General features: G+C 47.9%; 1 protein-coding gene across 3 annotated transcripts in view; it reads left to right on the forward strand.

The window, feature by feature from the left end:
- The first annotated feature begins 399 nt into the window (after window positions 1–399).
- The window catches only part of LOC122374127 (ubiquitin carboxyl-terminal hydrolase 36-like), a 79,579-nt gene continuing 56,474 nt past the window's right edge, over window positions 400–23,504 (forward strand). Inside the window, exons 1-8 of one of the 3 annotated variants that reach the window (XM_043352703.1) lie at window positions 400–422; window positions 5,367–5,469; window positions 5,647–5,830; window positions 6,341–6,495; window positions 7,735–7,909; window positions 8,517–8,693; window positions 12,814–12,887; window positions 19,936–20,090. In XM_043352703.1, the coding sequence (XP_043208638.1) occupies window positions 5,371–5,469; window positions 5,647–5,830; window positions 6,341–6,495; window positions 7,735–7,909; window positions 8,517–8,693; window positions 12,814–12,887; window positions 19,936–20,090 (1,019 nt within the window). In that variant the 5' untranslated portion in view covers window positions 400–422; window positions 5,367–5,370. Of the gene's footprint in view, window positions 423–639; window positions 796–848; window positions 897–5,366; window positions 5,470–5,646; window positions 5,831–6,340; window positions 6,496–7,734; window positions 7,910–8,516; window positions 8,694–12,813; window positions 12,888–19,935; window positions 20,091–23,504 lie in introns of those variants that run through there. The other 2 variants (XM_043352700.1, XM_043352702.1) reach the window with 2 other exon arrangements.

Consider the following 23,504-nt stretch of genomic DNA (forward strand, 5'->3'; position numbering starts at 1 on the left):
CAGTGTTTCCAGGGCTATCAGACGCCGTTTGAATTTTGACGATCGGTCCATTAGTTTCGGAGATAGGAGGGGGGCTCTGGAGAGCCCCCCCCCCAGTCACTCGCGTTATGGAAAATACCCCAGTCATGCGCGGGCTAAGGAACATATATGGGCCTCGGCACTCAACCACCTCCCTGTCGGCTCGGAATCGGAATGGGCTCTTAGTCTTCCAGATCACCATGGGCATGGACGTGTTCCCCAAAAACCAAAAGGGATGAAGTAAGTGAGGCATCAAAGCACAATAAAATGCTGCCAGATTCAGGTTTACGAATACCAAACTGATGTCAGCTTCACAATTCCATTGCAAATGGCATGTTTATATGCGCAGGATATGTCGAAAATTTTCACGCATTGCGACAATGCAAGATTTAAACGAAAGAAAGGTAAGATAATTATGACGTTTTTGTAAAAAAGTAGTGTAGCTTAGGCTTAATTTCTACGCATTTATTCGAAAAGGTTGTTCACGCCATCAGAATTAGGATTAATTAAGAATCTTGGTCATGAGAAATCATTTCTTTCATAATTCATTATCAACGTTATTTATATCTCTGACGTCAATCAAACTTCTATTATGCTTGATATCTGAAATATCAATTCCTTGTCCTTGACTAAGCTTGCGAAAAGAAATTTATAGACGTTCATGATAAATAACATGTGATAGTTCAAAATCAATATCGACGGGGATTAATACACTTTGGTCACTCTAGTTGTTACTACTTGCTACGCATGCAATTTATATGGTGGTTCTACAAAAAGGTAGTTTAATTACAGCTGCAATTGATCTTGTTCTTGCTTCAAAGCAAGGTGAAGGGCCCGTGAATCGACAATGTCAATGTGTGCTTCATCGTCAGTTCTAGATCAAGTTAACACATTGTTCTGATGCTGGCTTTAAACATTTAAATAATTGATATCATTGTGGCATAAGACCACTATTTCATCTTTAGATATTAATGTCACTGATTGCTTATCATGGAAATGCAAAATCAATGAGTCAGAGTGGCACTTGTTATCGGATCATCTGCACCAAATTTAAATGTGGATTGTTTGGATCTGTGTTGTTAGCTGTATGCTTCATAACCTGGGTGACATCAGCCACCCTTTCTCAGTCAAACCATGGATGGGGACCAGACTGGAAAAGCACATGCTATGCCGAATATTTCCGGCATGGCGGTACTTATTGCGGCAAAAATTTCACCTCGCGTCTGGCACAACTTTGCATGCACCAAATTCAGCACATGGCGGCCACTGAATTTGTCAGCGCAGGGCGGCTGCATAATTTTTCGCCGCATGGAAGTCACTGAATTTTGACAAGCCAGTCAATCTAGGAGCAGTTTCACCCTGTGGGTGGCTCTGGAGACGGTTTGGAATGAGATGTCCCTCACCTCGGTCGTTGCGTGCTCTGACTCGCAAACTGTTCTGAGTCAATTCAGCGGAGGAGCTTCCGCCCTACAGGTGATGCCTTCACCCTCGGTGCAGAGATAGGCATGGAAGACCTTGTTGAACATGGCCGAGCGTTGTGAAGTAATCTTGCAGTGAGTTCCAGGCTCCTGCTCACTGTGGGATCGATGGGATTAAGAGCGCTGCCGCTGACGACCTGGTGAGACAAGCGACTGCCCTGCCATCGGACGCCAGCTCTCTGACCTGGGCCCTGTTTCACCGGTGATTATGAAATTCAAATTGCGCGAGCTGACGTAATATGATGACGAGCTGATAATATGAATTCTGGCACACAATTGCAGCAATATTGTTTGATGTCATCGGTCATCAACTAAATGTTCGAAGCTTATGTCCAAATTTTCCTTAAACCAAACTTCTTTTAAATACATTATATTAAGAAATATATTTAAGCAGCGTGCTGCTATCACCGGTGAAACAGGGCCCTGGGGAGTTCATTGTGCGGCCACGCGTCAATGGCGTAACAACTTGTCCGAGTCACTATTCAAGCCACTCCTCGGGAGCACGCCGCCGCTCCCTATCCCCGGAGAGGACCGAGAGGACGCCGTTTCGGTGCACCAGATGAGGGCGGGCCACTGGGACCGCTCGGCGCTCGTGCACTGAATCGGCCGTCTCCTCTCCGCGGCATGCCAGCAGTGGCCGAACAAGCGGTGCCCTGTGGCTCTCTGCGCCGTGTGCCAAGAAGAGGGTGATTTGTCGGAACACGTGCTGCTCCGCTGCCTGACCCTTGTTGGTGCCCTCCAGTCTCGAACACATAACTCCGCAAATTTTTGTGGCCCTGAAACTTCCGTCTGGGCATTGTTTCACGGCACGACGCTACGGTACGCATTACGCGTATTGTGGAATTGAATTTCCATAGAAACATCAACTAATTCAAACGTTTGAACCCGGAATGCTCTGTGCCTGGTTGATATAGGCTTGGCTGGTAGATGTGCACACAAGCTTTATGTAAAAGTGGCTTAATTTTGGCTCAAATAGACACCCAACTTTCAGCGCAAATCATGCAGAAATTTCAGCGCAAAATCGCTTGCGCCGAATTTCGGCGCATGAGGGTCTCACGGGTGTCCGGCGTAGTGTGTGGATGTGTTCCAGTCAGGGATGGGGATACTGCTGAATAGGTAGGGGAAAGTGGGTGTATTGCGCCCTCCTAACCAATTGCGCCCACCAACATTCCCACGGATTCAATGGCAGGTTTAGAGTTTTGTGTTCGAAAACATTATTTTCACCACTGGATTGTTCATTTTATGGCCCAAACACTCCGACGAAGCCAATCAGCAAGGCTCATTACGCCATCAAAGATGTTATGGCGTTTTCTTAACTTTTTTGCAGTATTTTGAACCGTTGGCTATAAAAATTTACAATATTTGTGTGATTTTCAGAGTGATATTTAGAAAGAAAAACCCCTTTTTCATTGTATATCACTGAAACCGTAAACTTCCTGCAACATCTTTATGATAACTTCTATGCTTTTATTAAAAAGTGCCTCAATTTTAATTGCGCCCATGGCAATTGCGCCAGGGGGGCGCAAATAGAATAATGGTGTAGCCATTGTATCACGACAGTATGAATGCATCATTAAAGGAAATAGTTCACTTTCACGAAATTTTTTTTTTTTTTGCAACGGATTTATGATTTTTTATGTTCAAAATAATCAGCAAAGAAAATAAAACCTTTTTATAACAAAATATTCTTTTCTATATTTTGATATAGGAAGAACTTTTCAGTTTCTGTAAGGCACACGCGATCCAGTATGAAAAGAGCATGGGTCCCGAAAATTCTTCAGAAACAGAGAAATTATCGCAGCCACCGGCATTTGGGCGATCTGCTCGATCTGATAATGTTCCCCTGAATGTCCTAATTGATCAGTACGAGAATTTCTCTAGAGTTCTCGTAGATAATTTCTCTAGTTTCTGAAGAATTTTCGGGACCCATGCTCTTTTCATACTGGATGGAAATATATGCAAGGCACACATCCTCAACGCAAGACATCTTTTTCGGGACGAGAAATGGAATATCTTTGCCTAGGGTGATCGTTGGGCTGTAAAAGCTCCTGATCATGGTGTGTCAAAAGTGGAAATAGCCGCCCGGCCTTAGTTCGCCAGCCTTGTCAATAGATGGCAGTACCACAATATGGGCAGCGGATCGTGCAATTGACGTCAAATTTTCGTTATCAGCTAAGAATTGAATGGCGAATCTTTTCATGCAAGAATCAAGTAAATCGGTCCACAACTTTTCTAGCAACAGAGATATGAAGTCAAACACCCTGCCAGAGCGGCGGCGCGGCGGCCGGCGCGGCGGCCTACGCGCCGCCTGGGAGACTGGCGGCGCTGAACGGTTCCTACTTGGCACTGCACTAAAACCTGTTAACTGCTTGGAATAGTTATTATAGCAAAATTTTCATTCAAGTGAGGAATAACTAAGGGCAGGAAGTATGTATGCTTGTGTGCGTACTGTGTAAGCCAAGAAACTGCATTAGCAGATACTCGCTAATATTAGATCCAGCCAATTCCAAACGCATTCCAGGCGATGTGTTTCTGATGGGTCAACAATAATTATCGTTCGAGGGCGGATACAGTTTTAACAATACAAAAAATATTTTTGCACAGCTCTATTCCTTGAATAATTCTCTTCAACGCCTCATTCCTAGTTAAGCGAATTAGCCCATCCTGGTTGAATAAATAAGGCGATTTCGCCACAAGGTCGCGGAAAACCGACCGAAAACGGCCGCGCTCAACGTTAATTTGGGCATGCAGACTCTTAAAAACTCGCATTGGGCGGGTAGGGTTTCCCATGTATTGGCTCTAAAACACCGTATTCGGCTCCCGAATACGTCCAAGTGACCCGCCTCGTTCCTAGTTAAGCTCTAATTAGATCAAGTGACTCATAAGGAGCGAAAAAGCGACAAAAAGCATGAATTTCCCTATGGCGGCGGGCTGCCGGGTTGCCAGACGGCGCACCGGCTATTTCCACTTTTGACACACCATGTTTATGCTCGTCTCAGCCCAAGCTACGGAACTGCTATTCCAGTTCAAAACCCATGATAAAAGTGAACTATTTCCTTTAACTGATTGCTATAAAGAAGGAGTTTAATGTCAGGCAAGGGAGCAGCCCGCTGTCGTTAGTCCGCAAATTATTTCTCTCGTCAAACTTATAATGCAGCTGCCATTTAGGCCACGACTTGTGGTGTAATTGACAAAATACGACATTTTCAACATGGACTCAGGCGTGAGAAGTGACAGCTATGATAAAAAAGTAAAAACTGATGTCATTAAGTTGTCAAAACGATAAAAATTATTAATTTTGAAAGAACCGATTGAAAGGTTAACTGTATAGGCGCATACGTTCACATATATCTAGTCGGTTACAGTAAACGTTTTCGTTGCACTTTTACAAGCGTACGGACACATGTAAAGTTATCTACCTGGGCAAAAAACATCGCGATTTATATCTACATTTATTATTCATCCAGCCTGAATAACATTATAAATGTTTAAGTAAGCCGCAATGACATTAGACTGCCGGGGTGTATGCATTCCGTCTCATTCACTTAGCCATGTTAAAGTATAGGGCGCAATTGGATTCTAATTGCGCCATCCCCCTGGCGCAATTTGCAGCAGTTGTTGGCAAATGCGCCCTTTTGCATGTTTCTGAAAAAGCAGCTGTCAGAAGCAAACGAAACATTCTTAATTGATCGGGAGGCTCTTAAATCGTAGCCAATGAGCTCCTGTTTGAAATGGTTACCAGTGCATACTTATATCTCCAGCGGTTTTCTTGCAATTAGCGTTTTTCCTTAAGGTGGCGCAATTCACCCTCCTTCCCCTACTGGTGAAAATGCTCATTTTACATCATCGCTTGTCCGTTACTGTTTCCAGAATCATGGTGGCCGATCCGATAGGTGCCTACCTGCAGAGCTCTCTGTCCAAGCACAGCAGCAATGGAGGGCAGCAGGCGGCCATACTGCAGTCCAAACTGCAGGTCAGTAGTGGTAGCAGTAGCAGTAGCTGTGCTAGCAGGTAGCACCAGTAGCAGAGTTAGCAGCAGTATCCATATTCGTAATCAGTGACTGCTGAAGGTTTTAACTTTGTGCCGTTTATTCTACGTCAGTAATTGACCAACCCAAGCAAACTTGGCTCACTGCCCCGTCTGTTCCAGGCGTCTGCGAAGCGCGCGCTGCTCACCCGTGTTGAGTTCGAGCCGGCCGAGAAGCAGCACAGCCACATGTTGCAGACGCTGCAGAACAAATACATCGTGCTCGGGGAGCGAGACTACGCGGCGCAGGGCGCCAACGGAGCGGCAAACGGAGCGGCCAACGGTGCCGCCAACGGAGTGGCAAACGGTAATAACTGTTTGTGTGTGTGTGGGGGGGGAGGAGGGGGGCAGAGGACAGACACGGCCACAGATGTCGAAGATCCGGTAGGAGATGTGCTTCGGGTATTGTGACTGATCTCATCTCATGGTACACCGTATGCCTGACGTCTGACGAGCGTAATGCTCAAAATACCGACCTGACCAGAGGCCGTTCAGTTGCGTTACCAGCCTTGCTCTGATCCAGGGGTGCTGTTCAGTTTAACTGAGGGCTGCCGTTCTGTCTCTGTCCTGGCCACGTATGCCACCCTGTAGCTGACTCTAACATGGCTCTGTCACCCTGTTCTCGTCTGGCCTGGGGTTCCGTCACCCCGCACCTGTTTCAGTCTGACCTGGTTTTGTCGCCCTACGACTGCCCTGATTCGGGATCGGTTCCCCAATATCTGTCCCCGTCCCGGGATCAGCTGCCCTGTCTCTGTCTATGACCCGGTTATGTCGCCTGGTCTCTGTCTCTGACGTCGTTCTGTCTGTCTCTTCCCAGGCTCGGCCACTCCCGTCGGCTCCAGCCGCCCCCAACCGCCGGTGGTCCTCAGTAAAAAGTCTGACCTGAAGCTGGGCTGGGGCAACAGCAGCTACCCCACCGGCGCCGGCATGGTCAACATGGGCAACACGTGCTACCTCAACTCGAGTCTCCAGGTCAGTGGCGGGGGCGCCAGACGCGCTGGGGCACTGAAGGGAGATTCAATGGAGAGTTGAGTGGTCAGGGGACTGGGGTGGGATACGAGCTGCTATCTGGGAAATGCCAAACCAGCAGACAAACGTTTGGTTCTACGAAATTGTTGTGTGTGGAAACGGTGTTATGGGCAATCATGATGTGCTGTCAGGGCTACATGCAGGCTATCGCGGTTGTGTAATCGTACTTTACCATATACAGCTGGCTTTGCTCCACACTTTATATGACCCCCCTCCTGCCCTCGTCAGACTTTATTCTGTACCTCATATGACCCATACTACTCCATCGAACGTTGCTTCACACGTCTTGACACCCCTTCCCCCGGACGAGACTCATCTCCTCAGGCTATTCCTGGTCATACCTTTTGCGACCCTTTCCCCTCTCTTCGATTCAGGCACTGTAATTTATGTCTCTAGTGACTAGTAGCTGCCCCCTCCCACACACGCTGTTTCACGCGCCCTGGTCTGGTCCGCTGCTGGTAATGACCCCCTCTCCCCCCCCAGGCACTGTTCCACGCCCCTGGTCTGGTGCGCTGGCTGCTGGTAATGATCCCCTATCTTACCCCCCAGGCTCTGTTCCACGCGCCCGGTATGGTGCGTTGTCTCCTGGTCACACCTCATATGACCCCCTCTCTTCCCCCAGGCTCTGTTCCACGTGCCCAGTCTGGTCCGCTGCTGGTAATGACCCCCTCTCTTCCCCCAGGCTCTGTTCCACGCGCCCGGACTGGTCCGCTGCTGGTAATGACCCCCTCTTTTCCCCCAGGCTCTGTTCCACGCTCCTGGTCTGGTGCGCTGTCTAGTACCTCTTATCCCACTAACCTCCCATTATTACCTCTTTCTTTTCCCCCATGCTCTGTTCCACGCGCCCGGCCTGGTCCGCTGCTGGTAATGACCCCCTATCTTCCCTCACAGGCTCTGTTCCACGCGCCCGGTCTGGTGCGCTGGCTGCTGGGTGCTGGTAATGACCCCCTTTCTTCCCTCACAGGCTCTGTTCCACGCCCCCGGCCTGGTGCGCTGTCTAGTACCTCTGATCCCACTAACCTCCTATTATTACCTCTTTCTTTTCCCCCATGCTGTCTGTTCCACGCCCCCGGCCTGGTCCGCTGCTGGTTATGACCCCCTCTCTTCCCCTCACAGGCTCTGTTCCACGCCCCCGGTCTGATGCGCTGGCTGCTGGTAATGACCCCCTTTCTTCCCTCACAGGCTCTGTTTCACGCCCCCGGCCTGGTCCGCTGGCTGCTGGAGGACGGAAGGCACGCCGCCCGCTGTTCGGGCGCCGACCAGTGTACAGTGTGCTCGATGGCGCGGACCCTCCGCTCCACACACCAGAGACAGGGAGGCGTCGTCAAACCCATACTCATCTACTCCAAACTGAAACGTACGTAACAGTGCCTAGTGGGAGGAGTCGTCAAACCCATACTCATCTACTCCAAACTGAAACGTACGTAACAGTGCCTAATGGGAGGCGTCGTCAAACCCATACTCATCTACTCCAAACTGAAACGTACGTAACAGTGCCTAATGGGAGGAGTCGTCAAACCCATACTCATCTACTCAAAACAGTGCCTAATGGGAGGAGTCGTCAAACCCATACTCGTCTACTCAAAACTGAAACGTACGTAACTGCTAATAAGCGGCGGAATCGCGGAACCTATTCTCAACTACACACTAAAAACGCGAATAATCTATTCTAAACTGAAGTGCATGTGACTGTAAGCAGTCGATTGTTCCGTGATCATCTTTTAACATTGTTTTATGTGAATCGTAACAATCAATGAATTATTTCAAGTTTTCCATATTTCCAGGCATGAAACTGTTGTTGATTCATCACTTATTCTCAAATGCTGGCTCATTATATCATCACTTGTTCGTCTGCCTTGGTGTGGGCCATAGGGCATGCTGAATGCACACTCATTTCTTTTCTTGTTTGCCTGTCTTGACCTGCTGTAAAGCGACTGACGTTGACCGTGTGTGTGCCGTTGCAGTGATCTGCAAGCACTTCATCCACGGCCGTCAGGAGGATGCCCACGAGTTTGTGCGCCACCTGCTGGACAGCATGCAACGCTGCCACCTGGCGGCGCTGCGCGCAACTAAGCTCGACAACCTTAGCAAGGAGACGACGCCGCTCAACCACCTGTTTGGCGGCTACCTGAAGACACAGGGTACGTGAGCGCAGGCCGGGGGACGGTCGAATCGCTGCCGGCACCACTATCCGCCACCTTCTGAGTGGTGTGTCACCGTGGTTCTTATCTGAAAACGTCTTATAATTTACCCAGTTCATCGGTTTCCTTCGATGAACTCGTCATACTAACATGCCGTGCCGTACTTCATCCAGACCTAGTTCTTGCTGGTTCCTTCTAGTCCTCGCATCTAGTCAGTCGTGTCTCGCTATTCTCCTGTTTCGTTTTTATTTTTATTTTTGTCATGGCTGCAACATGACCATGCCGGTCGGCGCGCCAATATGTCCTCATTGGTAAACAAGAGCGCAGGTGATATACACACTAGGGGTGTCAGGGAATTGTTGGTGCTCGGTTGCGGCTAAAAAGCGTATATTCAGGCAACAGCCGGCGTGCCTTGATTGGCTGCTGAATCAGCGATCGACCACTGCCCACCTAATGGCGCGGCACCCAACCCAACAACTGACAGCTGCCAGCTGTCAGCTGTCAGAGGGACCAAACTGTCAGTCGGAGCGAGTCCAACAGGCTGAGACTCACTCTGAGTCTGACAAGTCGCGTGACAGCTGAAACACGCGAGCATGACCGTCCCACTCGAGTGAGGGCGAGATTTATGTCAGTCAAAGTACTTAACCCACTGAGCGCTGAGACCTTAGCCCTATCTAAAGACCAATAACCTGCAAGCCTGCAAATAATTTCACCATATCACACCCGATTTCGTCCAAAACATCATCTTCAAGAAGAAAAACATATATTTGCGCCAAAGATGTTTGTCTCACCCTAATTAAAAGATATGCTCCTATCTTCAAATGATGTATTCGAGGACTGAGGACAATCTGCTGCGAGCGAGGCGGCCCCAAGTGAAAGTGGCCCCGCTGGCGACGCATACTCGCGAGAGTCTGGTGGCTGCCATATGTCAGGGGGGCCAGCGATCTGAGGCAACCACGTGCTAACGGCAGGCCCGGCACCTTTAGGATACAGAAGCAGAAGCCGGTGACGGAGAGAGGCGGCAGTGCGGCAGCGGCGGCGAGGCTCTGGCTGTTGGGCGCCACCCAACGTGCCGCCCAGCAGCTGACAGCTGCCATGAGTCTGGCAGATGGGTTTATTTAGGCCAATTTTGAAGGATTTACGTCGAGTACGTTAAGTATAATATAGAGCCGCCGATGTTTGGCGAAAAAGACCACTGAGAAACTGGCCGTGGAGACGCCTCTATGCAGAATACAAACTATAAAGAAACTAACAATGCTCCCAATGAATGCTCAGGAAAAGTCACCAAATTTTACGTCGCCAGCTCAAGCTGTTTTTCGTACAGAGCAGAAAATCAGATGGGAGGCGAAACGTCTTTCCCATCAGTAATATGGTTCTAAGCGAAGGGTAACCTACTAATTGTAAGATTGATCCTTTTCTAGACGACTTCCATCTGCACCATGATGACAAAGTAGGTGAGAACGAAGCTGAAGAGGGCGAGCATGGTGCCCTTCTGCACGGTGAGCAGACCCCACTAGCCCTCGAAGGCGATTGGCGAGCGAGCTCTCTCCAGTAGCAGCAGCTGCAGCAGCAGCCTCTCGCAGCTGGAGGCACGGTCAGCAGGCCAGCGGGCGGCTGCCAGCTGCTCGTGAAGCTGCCGGCCCTGCTGGATCAGCCGGCTACCGGCAGAGCTGAGCAGCAGCAGGCGCAGCACCACGGCCATCGTGAATATGCCGAAGCCGTACACCTGGGCGCTGATGCTGGCACTCAGGTGGTACATCAGCAGGCTGACGTAGCTGCCTAGGAGGAGGGTGACGGTGACACATGCGTGGAGACTTAGGATCGGTATGGAGAAGAAGGCGTTGGCGTCTGAGGACAGCTGGCGGATGGATGCGTAGGTCTCCGTCAGCCAGTCGAGAGTTTCTTGGTTTGTGTCAGTGTTCAGGTCTGAAGATCGAGGGTACGCACCTGGACGAAGTACTGCAGGGTCGATGGCAGCGATCGGAGAAACCTTCGCTTCTCGAGGGTTGACACGGCGTGTTGAGTGGCTTACTGCAACCGTACCGTCGCTCTTGGTGTTCTTACCAGCGTGATCGGCATCATCTTCAGAATACCAAAGGTCAGACGTTTCTATGTCGTTCTCGTTCTGAAAATGCTGATTGGTCGACAGCGTGTGTAAAGCACGTCTCTGATCAGAAAATCCCGTTACGTAGCGTCCAAGTCTTTCCTGGAACGTGGTTAGAGCATCAATGAAGCAGAACAGAACAACATCAAAGACCAGTTGCATCGTGATCGACATGACGCTGAATGCCAACTGCACTGTGAGCGTGACGAAATACCAGGGCGCGGGCTGCAGCGCTGCGGGCACCCACCACCCGACGAGATAGTTTGGGTGGTGTAGCTCCTCGGAGATGAAGAACCCGGCCATCCAGCAGAACAGCGCGAAGGCCGATACGACGATCAGTGTGACCGAGCGACGCTGAAGAGATGTGAGGTCGGAGGATCTCCCTCGCGCTGAGGTGAGCCGCGCCACATCTGAGACATCCCGGAGCAGTCGGTGCAGCCAGCGCCGGTTGTAGAGGAAGTATACCGTCAGCAGGGTGGAGTGGGCTACCGTGGCGCTGCTCGTCAGACTGTACAGCACGTCCGTGGCGCTGTGGAACACGGAGACCAGGTGGCCGGCGATGGCGGCGATGGAGAGGGCGTAGAGGGCCAGTGGAACCAGGCGCACGACGCTCCAGACGGCCGGCACGTCCTGGTGCTCGATGTGAAGGTGACTGAGCGTTAGGATGGAGCCGACCAGGAGTGTGGAGCGCAGCACTGCAGAGTGGTCCCACATGTTGACTCCTTCGCAGAGACAAAACTTCCCGTCAAGTTCCCGAATTGTGCCGTTGTAACTGCTGATATGAGTTGCAAATCACAAATTGGAGCCGTTTGATGTACGGATTGTGTTGCGAATTTATGACGAAGTGAGTCCTCGTCCTGTCAACTTTCCTTCGCAAAGTGACACCATCGAATGGTAAAGACCATGTAATGCGCCGACCTGAACCTATCGCCTCCCCCCAACCCACGCCTTCCCCTACCCCATACACATACGCGCGTTTTGTTTGCTGAGGACATGCTGCCTTGTATCCATGGGTCGGCTCAAACCACTATTATTCTGCGCTACTCAGTATATTGCCCATTGACCAGCAGTAGATCGCAATAACTTCGCTTACCAACGCTGTTTTCTCAACGATCGATTGAGACGTTTGTGTACCCCCTGACGAACTGACATGCTTGTCAAATGGCGCAAACATAGTGTGAAAGGTGTGCCCAGGTGACGGCCATGTTTCGTCGCGCTGTGGGTGCGCTATGTTGGCATCCAAGTCGTTACCGTTGAATGTGATCTTTGCATATGGTTTTTCAATCCATGAACACATGTCGTGCTGAGTTTACCCCTCGAACACGCCTCGCTGCAAAGCAATTATAATCTTTTAGACCTCCTACCTTTATGTTTGTCATCAAATTCGGCGTCCTTTGCACGTCCTGAAGGCCGTAGCAAAAAAAGTATAAAAAACGGTGGGCTGGTCAGGTAACTAAAAATATTATTTAAATTTTAGCCAGACTATCGGCTTGTTTCGTGATTCCGGTGACCTTACTGTGGCCATCGCTACTGGACATTATCATTAATTGTGTCGAATTGTTGATCCAAATAGGTACTCCCATTTAAAGCTACCTATCCGAGGAAAACCATTAGGTAGGTTTCATATCTTTGCTCAGTCATTGAAGTCAGCCCTGATGTCCTTGTGTAGCCCACGGCGTCAGCGCTGATGTCTTTTGTCCAGCCGGTGACGCCTGTGCTGATAACATACTCTGATGTCGTTCATACTGTGACTGGTGCTGATACCATACTCTGGTGTCGTTCCAGTGACGTGCCTGCTGATAACATACTCTGGTGTCGTTGATACTGTGACGTCTGTGCTGATAACATACTCTGGTGTCGTTCCAGTGACGTGCCTGCTGCTAACATACTCTGGTGTCGTTCATACTGTGACGTTCGTGCTGATAACATACTCTGGTGTCGTTCATACTGTGACTGGTGCTGATAACATACTCTGGTGTCGTTCATACTGTGACGTTCGCTCTGGTGTCGTTCCAGTGACGTGTCTGCGGTGCCAGCACGCGTCCCGCACGTTCCAGCACTTCCAGGACCTGCTGGTGGATGTCAGACAGGTTAGACGCTGGCGGTACTGCCACTCCCCCCAGAGCCGCTCCTCCAGAGTCGCTGCTTTATTTAGAACCACTTCGTGATCCCGCTGTCCTTGGTCACGCAGTCTCCAGTCCGTGACCTTACCTTTCGGGATCTTGTCCGTGATCCTGCCTCTCGTGATCTTTTTAGTCTGTGATCATGTTACCCATGGCCGTGCCAGTCGAGATCCTATCTGCTGTGATGCCGCCTTCCGTGATCATGTTGCCCGTGGTCCTGCCATTCGTGCTGCTGCTGCCTGTGATCCTGCAGTCTGATTCAATCCGTGACCCTGCCGTCCGGGATCCTGTTATCCGTGATGCAGCGGTCCGTGATCATGCTTTTTGTGATCCTATAGTCAGTGATACTGTCATTCGTGACACCTACTGCGCTGCCGTCGGGAGGAAAAAAGCCGTATCTGGGGCACTTTTTCGAATTGAAAATTGTTCAGGAGAGGCAAAAAAGCGTTTTTTGTTATAGAATTCGTTAACTTTGCTCAATAACGAAACAAAACATACTGCAGTGATCGGAAAGAAATTTTACATCCAATGAAAGTGGTTATAAAAGGGAAATTATTTTAACCTAAAAGCAAAAGGCGAAAAACTTTTTTGCTTCCAATTCAACCCCGAGTTTGCGGAATCTTTCTTTCACGAAAAAAGCCGTATCGTGGAAGAAAGCCGCATCGCACGAGACACCTGAGCAATACTGTCATGAAAAAAGCCGTATGTCTGATACATTGGTTAACCGATCGGGAATAAAGCCGTATCGCCATTTTTGTTTAATCATATTGTCGTCAAAAAGCAGTATCATCGGTGCATTTGTATTGACAGCATATTGGTTCATAAAAGTACTAAAGCAGTTCCGCTGCTGGTTCCGTTCCACTGCTTCAGCTCTCAAGTATGGATATTTAATTGAACGTTCGATACAAAAACAAACCAACAGACCAGGGACGTAGCCAAGGGGGGGGGGGCACAGGGGCCATGCCCCCCTCTAAAGGCGAAAAATAAAATAAAACTTAATAAAAAAAATAATCACAGCAGCACCACACTCCAAGAGATGGTGGGCCAAATCCGGGGAGCTTTCCTTTTCTGGAGGGGCACGACACTAGGCCGCGACCTGTGGCCCCTCCCTGAGCAAAATCCTGGCTACGTGCCTGCAACCGACAAGGGGAATCACGAATGCTGTCTTTGTACGGTGCTTCAATTTTCGATTACACTGGACTCCAGAGTTAATTCTGAGCCACCGATATATTCGGAGAGATGAGTGTGCCGGTCTGCCGCTGCGCCGGAGCCACGGCGACATTGTCGAGAGAACCGAGATAGTGTAGTTTCCCATCGTCGATCACGATCTGCAGACCTCAAAGCACTTCAAGGGGGCAAGAGACGATGAGTGGGAATGCTGCTGATTAGCTGGACACAAGGTTCCCGGAAAAGGGACGCTGTTAAGTCACGTGGTGCGCAGCTACAAGCACGGAACCGCCCGGCTCCTGAACCAAAATAGAGGATGGTGTAAGAACTTCAGGAATTCCCGTAAAGAAACTGCATCTACAAAGCCTGTGCGAAACATCTAGGGCGACAGCACTGTGCCGCGGCTGAGGGTGTAAGCAAATGCCGCCTCATTGTCGGAGATCGCTAGACTGCTGAGAGCTCCACACGTCTGCGGGAACGCCCTTTAGAGGGCGCACCCTCAAAAGGCCCCCAATGTGCACTCGTATTCACAGGGCTCTGATTATAGCGCCTACTGCAACAGAGCAGAGGGCTATTCAGTACGCCTTGCTGCATCCTCCACCGGCCACAGCTGTGCTGGTAGGCTCTGGGCAGCTGCCCGTAGAATATGACAATGTTGGGCTTGTGTGGGTGCTACAAGGTAGCCTAAATTTCCAATATGATTGAGCATCATGGGTATGAGGGAGCCGGAAAGAAGACGGTAAAGTCATTGACCAGGAATGGAAGTGACAGGGGATGACGTCCCAAAGATACATGGGCGTGGTCACAATTATCACAATGAGTGTGACAAGGCTGGCAATAGCAATCGACCTTTCACGGTATTCAAATATATCTTCAACGGTTTTACGACAAAGATTGTAGGTCGTCGTACTAAGCGTGCCGGCTACGAGCTGCATGTCTATGATGATTACCGGGTCGAACTTAACATGATGTTATTTTGGTTGTGGGGTGGGGATGGGACAGGGAGTCCAAATTAATCATGGGGGAGGCTAGGTCGGGTATTTTTTATTGGAATTTTAAACGAAGTTGGGGAAAAGAACGGTCGAATTATACCGGCGCTCCCGGCTGGTTAGCACATCAAAATACTGAATGCCCGGCACCCTGCTGACACCACCGAGCTGGCAAAGTTCTGTTGGCTTCAAACTTCTCAAGTTCACTCCCTATTTTATTTCAATTAAAATTCCCCTGTAAATGGTCACATATTGCTACGATCACGTAGCATGTTTGTGTAAATGTTTAAATGTTCCGTCCAGGATATGCCGAAGCCATGCTAAATGAGTAGATACGGCTTTCTTCCAAACTGCCTGGACCAACGATTCGGCTCATATTTCACAGGCCACCATCAAATAAAAGCCGTATCTACAAGATACGGCTTTCTTCCTGACTTATCAGTTCCACATTCTGTGTTTGAAATTTTGTAAAAATGCCGTATCTGCCGAATTTAAGGATACGGCTTTCTTCCTGCGTGTTTTGCTGTCCCTGATGTAACAAATCCGTTTTTGAATTTTTATATTATATATAATTTTTTCATTTTTGAGTGTACACACGTTTGAGCAGTACCATTAAACGCATCATGAAAAGAGCTTTCCAACGATATCAAAAACGAAAAATCGATAAAAATGCGACTTACGGCTTTTTTCCTCCCGACGGCAGTGCGGCCCGTGATACTGCAATCTGATCTAATCCGTAATCCTGTTACCATTGATTCCGCCGTCCACAATTCTGTCATTGTCTTGCGATTTTATTCCCGATCATTTCATTTCAGTTTTAGTAAAAGATAACTGTTAATGATCCTACCGTACGTGATCTCCGTGATCCGGCCGTGACCTCACCATCCGTGAAAGCTGCTTCCTCCCCTGAAACCTGAACTTTCTCCGTGCATTGTGCACAGGGCCCCACTAGCCCACGATGCTACCGTCTTCCCATATCATCCACACTAAGCCTCCCCTTCAAGTACTCATTTTGTTGGCGTATTCAGCCATTTTAGCGTGTTTTCGTTGCTATTCTGCCTGTAAAGTAGCGGTCGGTGCGTAAGCTACTGAATGACTGCTCGCGAGCGGTAGTCTTATAAATGCCAACTATAAAAGCGTTTGAACTAAATGCACCAACGGGGAACCCCGCAAAACTAGCGGGGGATATGTTCAGAGGGTGTTGGGAAGAAGGTATGAGTGAGACGCCCGATTTCGAATTAACGACGACCTCGGTTGAACTATGCCATAGTGGTTCAACCGACTAAATCACATCAAAACAACACCCTGAAATAGACCGGGTACCTTTGCAATGTGTGACCAAAACGGCATCTTACCTGAACTTTGCGAGAAGTTTTTGTGTTCTTGGATTGGATCAAAATAGCTTTCAGTTACAAATATGTTTCAGTTATTCCCATTCATAACTTCTTAATTAGCTAGTCAAGTTTAACTTCAGTTGCAAATATAATAGCGCTATGCTCCAAATAAGTGTTATGCTCTTGGTAACTAAAACGTTTCATCACGTTTATTGTACCAGTAAAACGCCTTTTGGGCGAAGAACGAGCGAGCGAGATAGTGAGCCCTGCACGTGCGGAAGAGCGAGAGGGTACTTCCAACGGGGCTTGTGCAAAGCACCCTTCTAACCGGTCGCTAGCGATGTGCCAAATTTGAACGCAATCGGCCCAGCCGTTCCTGAGATCTGGAAGCGGCATTCTGCACGTGCGCACGTGCAAACGGGGTCCAAACTGACTTGCACGGCACCCTACTAACTGGTCCCCAACCGTGTACCAAATTTGAACGCAATCGGCCTTCCGTTCTCGAGATCTGGAAGCGCCCCCTGCACGTGCGCACGTGCAGTAGCACCTTAACCGCAACACATGGGAATGCATTGCCTGGTGGGTGCCTCTACCTGTATGCCAAGTTTCAGCGAAATCGCCCCAGTAATTACCGAGTTATTGAAATGGGAACAAAGTTGGCACCTCTTCTTTTTGTATTTTGCACGTGCAGTGGGGGTCACTCACATAGATCAAGAGTATCCAACCTTTGTTAGAAAGGATGCAGCTACCCTACAAAAATTACCGCAAGACAATCGCCCAAGCGGCTGCTGAGATATGGCCTCTCAAAATCACTACTTTTGCAAAACAGCTTGAACACCCTTGACTTTTCATGTGGCACGTGCCACGACGGTCACTGAGATGTATAAAAAGTAGGTAGAAGAGATGGGGCTACCCAGCAAAAAAGACCGCAGGCCAATCGGTCCGGCGGTTGCTGAGATATAAGCCTCTCAAAAGCGTTACGGGCCGGGCCGGGCCGGGCCGCTCATACTGAGATTTTCCGTTATATTGAAAAGACTCGCTTCGCTCGCTGCGCTCGCCCGCTCGTAATAAACGACTAAAGGGGAACATTTGCCTGGCTCCTGATCTCATCTGATAGGTAATGTCAGATTTTCAAGATGCTAAATGATCAAAATTATGTCACTGTTCTGGGTCTGCCAAAGATGCAGGCTGATTGACTTTGGATGAAATATTAACGTTAAAAGAAGCGTTACCCGTGTTCGGATCTGCTGCTTGACTCGACCAGTAGTTAGCGATGTGTATATCTATATCGTTGTTTTTACAATTATATGTTCCAGTTAGGTAGCATCCAATCGTTACCAAACACGCTTTGTTAAGAACATTATCTATTGAGAATGCTGACTTCAGTCATACACTGTAAATGCCTGGTTTAATCCAACTCTTTCAGAGCGTGTGCGAAGTTTAGCATCTCTGAAGCTCTTAACCCTATTCCTGGCGGGCTCCGCCGGGACAAGAAACTGGCGGGGGGGGGGGCCGATTCGGCCCCCCCCTGAGATCTCGAGAACGAAGCAAGATAGCGACAAGCGGTAAACGGCATCGGATACGCACGGCCAAGATCTACAATTTTTACTAAGGTCATTTTCAGGTCAGGTCAAAGATGACGTCACAGGGGTCGAAAAAGTCAAAATGGCGGCACTAGATATGGAGAGCGTTTTTCTCGAATAACTTTCGAATTAGTCGAGATAGGAACAAACTAAGGGCATCATCGTGATCCTCTCGTCAATCCGCATCGAATGATATATATGTTGACCTCGAAAGGTCAAGGTCAAAGGTTGACCTCAGGTCACGTGACCTCGAGGTCATCATGCATATCATTCGATGCGTCTTGACGAGTTGAACACAATGAGACCATCCACGCGTCTGTATCTTGTTCCTGTACGGAGTTATTGGCCAAAAACCTTTGGTGACCTTTGATGACATCACATGACCTCACAGCTGCCCAACAGCAAAACAGACCTCAAGGTAGTGAAGGTTGATCGTATATGAAGTCATGTATGGTATATGGGGCCATTCCGACCCGTTTTAGTGGTAAAAACAGGGAGTTGATTTTTCCCCCATTGACTTATAATGGGGAGGTCGCGAAATTGACCTGACCTTAGGTCACCGATATCAAAATTCCGAGATATACAAATTGCACATACTGGTACCCTAACTAAACCCTGAAGAGAAGAAATTGATCGGTCAAAAACTCTAGCTCTGGCGTGATTGCAAACTTTTCTGAGTTAGCGTCACCAAACCGCCTCTGGTGACCTGACCTGAGGTCAGATCAACTCAAAATTTTCAGACATGTTGCGTAGAAGCCTTTTAGGAAAAGTCAGAAAATTTGAGCTTCCTAGCTCAACGCGTTTGGGAGATATAACCAAAAAACCTCAGGGGGGGGGGGGGCTCCTGAGGCCCCCCCCCCCCCCCGCCAGGAATAGGGTTAAGTCCTACGTACCAGTTTTTGTCCCTTGGTCTTAGAGTCTAGGGCAATAAGGGGCGCTACACGACATGCCATCGCATTCACAGAGTCTATCTTGGGCTACAACGCGCGTTAGGTACCGATGAATGAGACTCAAGCTTGTTCGCTCCGCCAGCCCCGTGTCTTGCCATTCACACTGTTCCATTCAGCAGCGTTATTGGCTGGCAGTGACGCACGATATGTGTTCTGTCAGTCGTATGGATTCCTGGGGGAAGCTACCGCTCTTATAAACATGCCTGTGCTCTATTAGAATGACTTATACAACCTACTTTATAACCTGGGGTTGACTTATTTATACACTAGTGCGCTCTTTCGTACAGAAATCGTATGTTTTGTAATTATTCGTGCCTTCTTTCTCACGTTAACTGTTAAGTTTGACCGTCTTGCAATGTGCTTGCATCCATGCACCTGACTTTTTGAACTCTGGCATTATATCACATGCGGATACAATTTTGTCTTATTAACCAAGTTATTAATGAAGAAGTACCTAATGATGAAGTTTAAACACTGCAATATTTCGGACACGATTTGCTTATGATCCAGTGCCATGCCCCACCTCTCCCAGCCCAGGCCAATGACTTCATTCAACGGTTCAATGCCTTCTTTCACTACCCGTTGTTGCCCATTCGTTTCATGTTATCACAGGTTTTTAACCACCTGCGATTGTTGCTGCGACTGCGTAATGCTCATGACTGTATGAAAACACCCGCCAACTCGTTTTCTGTTGATCTTGGCGTCAAAACATCATTGAAACTCACCCTGCTACTTACAGGAGTACCGAAGCTGCAACATAGTAAATTGGAAGGTCCTATATGGGCAATATTATTATTTGGGTGACCCATATGGGGAGCAGTGAACGATTTGTCCACTTTTGGGTCTCAGGAACCAGGCGCACGATCCTTACGTCAGATGCATAAATGCATTCGTACATAATCTAACGGTTTTGTGACGTGTATTTGCGATACGAACTATTGTCCACACTCACAGCCCTCTCTTACGTGTAATATATGTGTCTATCCGGACAGGTATCAACGGTGGACGACGCTCTGCACTTGTACTTCAAAAAGGAGCGGCTAGATGGCGCTGACTACAAATGCGAACGATGCCGAATGAAGGTGCCCGCCACAAAGAAGTTCTTCATCGACGAGGCGCCTTTGATATTGTGCATACAGCTGAAAAGGTATGTGGTTGATGTGGAATGTGTTATGGCAATATTCTTACGGAATGCGTGACTACGGAATGCAGGGGCGGATCCAGGAAATCTCCAAGGGAGGGGCCATTAGAAACCAGGAGGCCCCCATAATCCCACCTGTTGGAGGCCCCATCTTCCCACTTGTTGCCCCCCCCCCAAAAAAAACTGCGTCGATTGAGCTTATCTAGCTGTTCAGGCAACATCTCAACATGAATAGCCACTTGATTTTCAGGAGGCCCCCTTTTCAGCTTTTTAACTTTTAATTTATTTTTGAAAAAAATCGACCAAGGGGGGGGGGCCATGGCCCCCATGGCCCCCCCTTGTATCCGCGCCTGACGGAATGCAATATTCTTACGGAGTGCTGAAATATGCGTGATATTAGGTGACTGTTGGGCTTTTCATAAATAGTTCGTTTTTAATGTTCGACCCTCATTGTAAAAACATTTTTGAACATTGTACGATAATTGCTAGCTGAATTACTGAGAAAACTGGTTAGCGCACAATGCACAGCGGAGGTATTTTAGGTATCAATGATATTTTCCAAATAAGTTTTGAACATCGATGATGTAGGTACCGTTATGTAAAACGCCTTGCGATGTATTGATTACTTCAGTTATAATTCTTGACAAGTCGTCTTTACCTGTAGAGCTGTAAATATAGGCAAATACGGGCTGAGAGTATGGGAAATAGGAGCCAGGTAGAAATAATTTTGATAAAAGTTGATCGTCTGTGAAATCAATGTGCGCCAACCAGTGCTATCAGTTAGCAAGTCTCGTGTTGTGTTCAAAGAGACGATTACAGTGAGGGTCGAACTTAAAAAACGAACTCTAGCTATGTGGTAAAAATATGTGTACTGCGTGGTGGTCAGCACGGCTATGTGTATTCGAGATGATCGTCAAAGTCTGACTACTGTGCTCGAGCTAATGCGAATATTTTGAACATTTCGCAATTATTGGTATAAAACCTTTTTATAGGTCGCCCAAGTAAATAAAATAAGGACAGGGTTTCTTTCAATGAATATGACATCCGATATTGCAGGGCAATGTTAGCTAGACGTGCTGAAAAGATGATACGCGATTAGCATCATGCAAATTCATGTTAATCGCCAAACGTACAACTGTATGCACTTGGATGTTGTTTACCAATAAGTTATCAGTTAAAATATTCTATCCCAACAATTTCGAATTCATTGTGATCCTGGTTTCGATTTATGCTAGTTCCTCATTCCTTAACCCTCGCCCTGGCAGGGCATTTTTCATAACACGGCCTGGCAGGGGGGGGGTCGATGCGACCCCCCCTCGCGATTGGCTCCTATGGCAACTAGAAACACCAAATTTGGTAGGTAGGTGGGCCCCCTGGAGTTCTCGCCCCTGTGCAAATTTGGTTGCTCTGGGTCAATATTTAGGGGGGTTTTGGGGGGTATAAATGTAAAAATTTCGCTAAAAACAGGTCAAAAGTTTTTCGCTTATAACTTAAACTAGACGTGCTTTAATTAAGATAGAGCAAAAAGAAAAGCACCAGTGAACTCAGCACGTCAAGGCGCGTCGAATGATATACTTTTTAGCTTGCTTAACCTTCGCCCCAGTGGGGGGGCATATGTTACCACCCTGTCGCGTTTTTTGCGTGTGAATAAAAAACCGCGGCGCGTAGCGCCGCGCCGCTTGTGGTAGCTTTTGGTACATCAATTTTGGACAATGTGTGAAATTTTTGACCCCAGGTCATGTCAGGTCAGGTCACCAGGTCAAGTTAACTGACCAAGCCTAAAAAAAAGTTTGCAATCATGTCCAGCCTGCAGTGTTTGTCAGAAAGGTTTCAAACTTGGTGGATTGCATGCTGTTATGGGCGCCTACAATTTGTATATCTCGGATTTTTTATATCCGTGACCTAAGGTCAGGTCAGTGGCGAAACCTTTCCATTACAAGTCAATGGAGAAAAATGAAAATGCCTCTAGATCCGTGTGTACGCATCGGAACAGTCCAAATATTTCAGAATCACAATGATTTAGTCCACTCGTGATGACCAAGGTGTCATTTTTGCTGGTAGCCTCTAGACAGGTCATCCGAGGTCACTTGAGGCTACAAACAGTTGTTTGCCAATAACTCGCGATTGGAAAGAGATAGAACGCTGGGGATGGTCTCATTGTGTTTGCCTTGTTGAGACGCATCGACTGATATGCAACATGACCTTTTCCGGTAAGGTCATGACCTTGACCTGAGGTCAAATTTTCAACTTGACCTTTCAAGGTCAAATAATAGTTCATTCGACGCGTCTCGGCGAGAGGAACACGATTCTGGCAATAGAAATGTCGTGGCTTTTTGTAGTCGAAAGTTATTGTCGAAAAACACTTTTCGTAAAAACAGCTATTTTTTGACTTTTTGCCCTCTGGAGGCCAAACCGTTGACCTGAGGTCAATATTGATAATGACTTTTTCAAAAGAAGAGTTCAAAAGCTATCGATTGCTCTTCCCTGCGTTATTCTAGCTACCATAGTTCCTGAGATAGCGGCATGTTTTCTGAAAAATATAATGACAATTGGCAAATTCTGACCTTTGATGACCTCTGGTGACCCCAATATTGCTCTAAGGTGAAAAATGACTGAAATACTTTCAAACGTACGCATTGAGAGCTATCGACTGCTTTTTACCGCGTCTTTCTAGCCCTCTTAGTTTTTGAGTTAGAGGTGGGTGGTAACATATGCCCCCCCTCACTAGAGCGAAGTTGGCTGAGACCGCCACTGGGGCGCGGGTTAAGTGTACTTAAAGTTTTTCTTAAATTTTAAGTAAACTTAAATTAATAAATTAAGTTAAAGTTGACCAAATTGCATCATATCGCATATCATTCGATTCGGCTGATCACCAGGAACACAATGATACCATTTTTGAAGCTCTAGCGTCATTATGTGCCAAGTTATTGGCAAAAACGTCATTTGACCTCAGTTGACCTCATTTGACCTGACCCATGGATAAGTACACCAAACAAAGAAGCACCAAGTAACCTGCTGTTAAGTACTGTGGTTTCAAAGCACAAAAGTGATAAAACGAAGCGGATATCTCCAGTATTTTCCGAATTCAGTATTTTCCCATAGGCTTAACATTACGACGTAATGACCTCTAACTGACCTCAGGTCAGTGACCTCAAAAAACCCGAACTACATGTTATACAACTCGGTGAACTTAGCACATCCTGAAAGTTTGAAGGAAATCAGTGCAAAACTGTGAGTTGGACAGGTGCAAAAACAAAATTGAAATTTGACCATGACCTTGTACCGGTTTTTCTGACCTGGTGACCTGACCTAAGGTCACCCGGACCTGAAATTTTCAGGTCATATGTAAAAAGGTTGCCCCATAGGCTGTGCCAAATTTGGCGGCGCTGCGCGCCGCCGTTTTTACGCTATCTTCGAAAA

The sequence above is a fragment of the Amphibalanus amphitrite genome, unplaced genomic scaffold (genome assembly GCF_019059575.1).
Source record: "Amphibalanus amphitrite isolate SeventyFive unplaced genomic scaffold, NRLGWU_Aamphi_draft 001608F_arrow, whole genome shotgun sequence".
Taxonomy (NCBI): Eukaryota; Metazoa; Arthropoda; class Thecostraca; order Balanomorpha; family Balanidae; genus Amphibalanus; species Amphibalanus amphitrite.